At 44.5% G+C, this 6,000-nt stretch overlaps 1 protein-coding gene across 1 annotated transcript in view; it reads left to right on the plus strand.

The window, feature by feature from the left end:
• Positions 1–6,000, plus strand: part of pard3aa (par-3 family cell polarity regulator alpha, a) — a 349,907-nt gene that overhangs the window by 239,794 nt on the left and 104,113 nt on the right. The window contains exon 20 of the mRNA XM_080855535.1: positions 2,666–2,918. Coding sequence (XP_080711661.1) covers positions 2,666–2,918 — 253 coding nt within the window. The remainder of the gene's footprint in view (positions 1–2,665; positions 2,919–6,000) is intronic.

The raw sequence follows: 6,000 nt of genomic DNA on the forward strand, positions 1-6,000 counted from the left end.
TTTGTGATTTTATGATCAAAACAAATATAGAAGCAAGCAGACACACAGACACACAGTGAGACTCTCCCGAGGAGGTTTCATGATTCCCATCTCTGGGGAGTGATCTGAGACAACATCATTAGGAGCTGCAGAAATTAGCGCCGTTGTCTAATCTTTGAGAAAAGGCTTTAATTGGCAGCTGCAGCTTTGTCGCAGTGAAGGTCCGCCTTTGCACTTAGCAATGCCGATAAGATGTTCAAAGAAAAAAAGATGAAGGTACATATGATGCAAGAGAAACATACGTAAAAAGGTGCAAGAGAAACATACGTAAAAAGGTGCAAGAGAAACATACGTAAAAAGGGAAAGCGTGAGAGAGAGCGAGAGAGAGAGAGAGAAAAGAGAGTATAATTGAATAGGTTTAGGCCATAGATGTGCTTACCATTCTTGTCATATATGCTTCCACTGTGAGATTTCATTTCAGTAATTTCCCTTCTGAGATAGCCGCCAAAAAGAATGTGCTGATAACTTGAACGACAAGGCACTGCCAGAAAACAAATCCCCTTCTCATCCCTGAAATGAGAACCTTCTTCCCCCTCCCTTCCCACAGTATTATCCTCCATTACACAGCACAAAAATATCCAACATGGCCTCCTCTTTCCTTCTCTTTGTTTGCATAAGTGCCTTTCTTTGTCTCATCCAAAGCCTTCAGTGAGGAAGTAACGTTGAGAACATTAATAAGCGCTAATCTCAGAGACATCTGCTGTACCTCCAGTGCCCATTATGATCCTCCATTACTGGAGTGGTTCTTCTTTCCAGAGACTCTCCAATTTCTTCCACTCACTATTCTTGTTCTTCCTATTGTTCAGCATGTATTTGAAGTTACAGTTAGGGACAGATTAACTGCATTCCACATTATTGAATTGTAGATTGATAATAAGTCTTATTTGATTGTAAGAGTTTTTTTTATCCTGACAGTTTTTTTTTTTCTTTGAAGGGCTCGGATACTTTACGCTGTTTTATAAAAGTACTTGTTTATTGATTGTTATTATAATGTATAATGCAGCAAATAATATTAATAATGATTTATCAAACAATTTTTATAATTATTTTAAGAGCGTATATTGAGTTATAAACAAACATAACAACACATTTAGTTAGACCATCACTTATTAATTCTGCATGTTAAAATTAAATCTATACTTGGATCGCTGTGGGAACCATTTTTGTGTGTGATGCAATTAATGATCAGGCTCCGATGAAACTGTCTGGAGACCTAGAAGTCTTTCTTCAAAGCAAACATCCTCATAGCACAATGAATAAATCAAACAAGGATATTAACTCCAGCCTCCTGCGATCCTGCTCTCTCTCTCTCTCTCTCTCTCTCTCTCTCTCTCTCTCTCTCTCTCTCTCTCTCTCTCTCCCTCCCTCCATTCTGCCTCTCTACGGCTCAGAATAGTTCAAAGAAATCTTCAAAGTCTGAAGAGAAAACCTTAAAATATTTTCTGATCATGAATTGCATCACACACAGCCAAAAACACTCCATAGTTATTGAGTGCAGAAGTAAATCATTCATCAGCATCGGACCCTGATCTAAGCTCCTACAAAAGACATGAAAGGAAACACTCATTTGAAGTTGTCATTTTATTCAACTTATGTGCTTGGAGATGTGATGTGGTGTTGCTGACACAGCAGGCCCAGGTCTCTGAAGCATCCTATACCCTGCTGATGGGCTTCTGGAAGGAGCTAGTTATCATCCACTCCCCTGGTGATGGGCTTCTGGAAGGAGCTAGTTACCTATGCTTGTAGTAGTAGTTGTTGGTGACCAGACGAAAGAGTGAGAGGGTTTCCTTCCTTTCTTCCTATGTTTGCCATGCTCTCTCCATCTCTGGGTTTTCCTCCTTTCTTCCTATGTTTGCCATGCTCTCTCCATCTCTGGGTTTTCCACCTTTCTTCCTATGTTTGCCATGCTCTCTCCATCTCTGGGTTTTCCTCCTTTCTTCCTATGTTTGCCATGCTCTCTCCATCTCTGGGTTTCCTTCCTTTCTTCCTATGTTTGCCATGCTCTCTCCATCTCTGGGTTTTCCTCCTTTCTTCCTATGTTTGCCATGCTCTCTCCATCTCTGGGTTTTCCTCCTTTCTTCCTTTGTTTGCCATGCTCTCTCCATCTCTGTCTCCCCCTTGGTCCCCACATTGTCTCTCATGAATCATGAGTGAAAGAGCCGTTTGCAGATGATGGAGAGATAAAGTTGGGCCACTTCTTCTCTGTCACATTATGCCCTCTCTTCTTCAGGATGACTGTACTCTCTGCTCCCTTGTCTAGCAGGAGACACTAAACAGGCTCCAGTAGTATTTTGTATTTTGTCATAAATAACGTGCGTTGTTACAGTGTGTGTGTGTATGTGGGCGTGTCCCATGTCCATGTGTGTACGTGCTGATCTGGAGTCAGTTTGGTAGGATTTGGGTATAAATTAATTATTTATTTTAAAATATAGATTTTTATTTAGAGATATTCATGTAACATGCTAAAAAGGTCTACCCGAACCAGTGGACAAAAAATTCAACCCGCGGCAACACTTCAAAAGTAGCCCAATTCCGCGGTAAAACCGTGGACCTGGCAACACTGGTTCACTGTTGTCAACTAAGCTTTCACACAGCACCTGTTTATTTGTCTCTTCATTGCTTTTAGTGGAGGAGGACACAGAGGAGAGCTCTCGGTCTGGCCGTGACTCGGTCTCCACGGCAACTGACGTGGCCCTTGGACCTGGCATTGGCACAGTTAACCCCGACTCTCGGCAGGTCAATGGAAGCCGTCCAAAAGAAGACAAGAAGAAAGAGAAAGGTGGTAAAGAGAGGAAGAAGCAAGATCGAGACAAGGAGAAGGAGAAGGACAAGAACAAAGCAAAGAAAGGGATGCTGAAGGGCCTTGGAGATATGTTCAGGTGAGAACTCTCTCTCTCTCGCTCTCTCTCTCTATCTCTCTCTCTCTTGCCCTTGGAGATATGTTCAGGTGAGAACTCTCTCTCTCTCTCTCTCTCTCTCTCTCTCTCTCTTGCCCTTGGAGATATGTTCAGGTGAGAACTCTCTCTCTCTCTCTCTCTCTCTCTCTCTCTCTTGCCCTTGGAGATATGTTCAGGTGAGAACTCTCTCTTTCTCTTTCTCTCTCTCTGGCCCTTGGAGATATGTTCAGGTGAGAACTCTCTTTCTCTATCGCTCTCTCTCCTCTCTCTCTCTCTCTCTGTCTCTCGCCCTCTATATAATGAATTCAGGCAGCATAGGGGAACCTTGTTTTCAGCCTCATTTAGGTGCTAATGGCTGACCTTCACCTTGAACCCTGCCTGAGCTGTTTCTCTCTCTCTCTCTCAGTCTATCTCTCTCTCGCTCTCTCTCTCTCTCTCTCTCCCCCCGTCTATCTCTTTCTCCACTGATTATTTTTAATAAGGTAACATGTTTTATTCATATGATGTGGCTGGCCCACATACCCCCTCCCCCCAAACACATACACAACTGCCCATAACTAGGGGCCATTTTTATTCTTACCTGTTGCTCAGGATCAGTTAAGTTTTATTTATTTTATTTTGGGCTTTTTTTCTGCTCTGGATCCGTGTATAATCAGGCCTACATCCAACCCTGAGGCCAGTGTGTAAGCGTCAACAAGGCCACCTGTAATGCAGGGAAGACAGAGGGGAGCATATTAAAAGTTGCTCTCAGTACATAATCTATTTCTGTTGCCCCCTAGTTCTGCAGGATTATATTTCTGTAGTAAAGGTGCAGGTCCCAATTCTAATCCCAAACACATTTTCTCTCAGTCCTCTGGCTGTCTGTTAAATGTTTACGCTAAAACAAACATGATGGTCACAAACAATCCCAGCCAATCAACGCAGTGATTCAGGTGCATGGAAGGGAAGGGTGTAATTAGATTGACTGTTGAGCTCAAATGTCAACAACCTTTTCAGAAAACCATATCGCGGACAGCCTCTTTAGTCATGCCTCTCTCCTAACGTCTCTTTCATCACGAGACTGTAACATCATGAGCTTGTGTTCTAATGGAAGCCAGTATTAAATCTGTATTTCTCAGTCTCAGTATAGCAATCACTCCTCTCACTCACTACAAGCTACACATGGGACCATGCACAGCTTGTCATCCATGCTTTGTTCTTCTCTTTCTCTCCGTTGAAGGAGGGCAGAAGTGTGCAGGTCTTCTCTCCCCAGGGGTCTGCCCTAGCAGGGGGTCCAGCTGCGGTGATTTTAAGGGCTTAGCTGGGGTTGCTGCTGTCAGGCTAATTAAACAGAAACCGCCTTTAATTATTTTGATTTGGTGTTCATTTGAATCCTGCATAAATTAGGCCACGTTTGTGCGGCTCTTATCACATGCTAAGTTGCTTTGCTTTGGATTAGTGTAATGGGATTAGGAAGCGTATCGTGCTGCACGGCGCCATAATGAACAATAAATATGACAAGTGTTTCCAGGTCATGTTTCAGAAACTCAGAGGTCGCTTATCTCCCTGCCATTTGTGTTTTGATGGTGCGCTACACCCTACTGAGCTAAGGCAGCCTTAATAATCAACCCAAACACACACACACACACACACACAAACAAACACACACACACACGTACACACACACACACATACACACACACACACACGTACATACAAACACACACACACACACACACACACACACACACACACACACACACACACAAACAAACAAACACACACAAAGGAAGAGTGATACATGCTCTCTCCTCATCAAGACTCCTATACACACTTTCAATCAGGTGACACCCATTTACAGACAGACAGACCCAAATGCATACACACACACACACACACACACACACACACACACACACACACACACACACACACACCTGTGCGTTCACACAGTACTGTAGTTGGAGTGTGTGCACCTGTCAGGGGCTGTGATTGTGATTGTTATCTGGGTGTCCAGTCTGCCAGGGGGCATCTCTGGGGGCATTGAACCCACAGCCCCTTCCTTGCGCATCATCAGTCTTCATTATCACCAGGCACCAGTCTTGTCTAGAGCTGCACACTGTTGACATCTTCCACCACAGTAAGTATTTATTTTAACTCCTTGTGCACCTCGCAGACACATTTAGCATCTTTCTCTTTTTCTCTCTTTTTTGGCTCCATCTCTCTGTCCCTGATCTCTCCATCTCTCTGGCCCTGACCTCTCCATCTCTCTGTCCCTGATATCTCCATCTCATCTCTCTGGCCCTGATCTCTCCATCTCTCTGTCCCTCATCTCTCCATCTCTCTGTCCCTCATCTCTCCTTCTCTCTGTCCCTGATCTCTCCATCTCTCTGTCCCTGATCTCTCCTTCTCTCTGTCCCTGATCTCTCCATCTCTCTGTCCCTGATCTCTCCTTCTCTCTGTCCCTGATCTCTCCATCTATCTGTCCCTGATCTCTCCATCTCTCTGTCCCTGATCTCTCATCTCTCTGTCCCTGATTTCTCCATCTCTGTCCCTCATCTCTCCATCTCTCTGTCCCTGATCTCTCCATCTCTCTGTCCCTGATCTCTCCTTCTCTCTGTCCCTGATCTCTCCATCTCTCTGTCCCTGATCTCTCCATCTCTCTGTCCCTGATCTCTCATCTCTCTGTCCCTGATTTATCCATCTCTGTCCCTAATCTCTCCATCTCTCTGTCCCTGATCTCTCCATCTCTCTGTCCCTCATCTCTCCATCTCTCTTTCCATCTTTCTGTCCCTGATCTCTCCATCTCTCTGTCCCTGATCTCTCCATCTCTGGTCCTGATCTCTCCATCTCTCTGGTCCTGATCTCTCCATCTCTCTGGCCCTGATCTCTCCATCTCTCTGTCTCTGATCTCTCCATCTCTCTGTCCCTGATATCTCCATCTCTCTGTCCCTGATCTCTCCATCTCTCTGTCCCTCATCTCTCCATCTCTCTGTCCCTGATCTCTCCATCTCTCTGTCCCTCATCTCTCCATCTCTCTGTCCCTGATCTCTTCATCTCTCTGTCCCTCATCTCTCCATCTCTC

The sequence above is a fragment of the Sprattus sprattus genome (genome assembly GCF_963457725.1).
Source record: "Sprattus sprattus genome assembly, chromosome: 17".
In the NCBI taxonomy this organism is placed as follows: domain Eukaryota; kingdom Metazoa; phylum Chordata; class Actinopteri; order Clupeiformes; family Clupeidae; genus Sprattus; species Sprattus sprattus.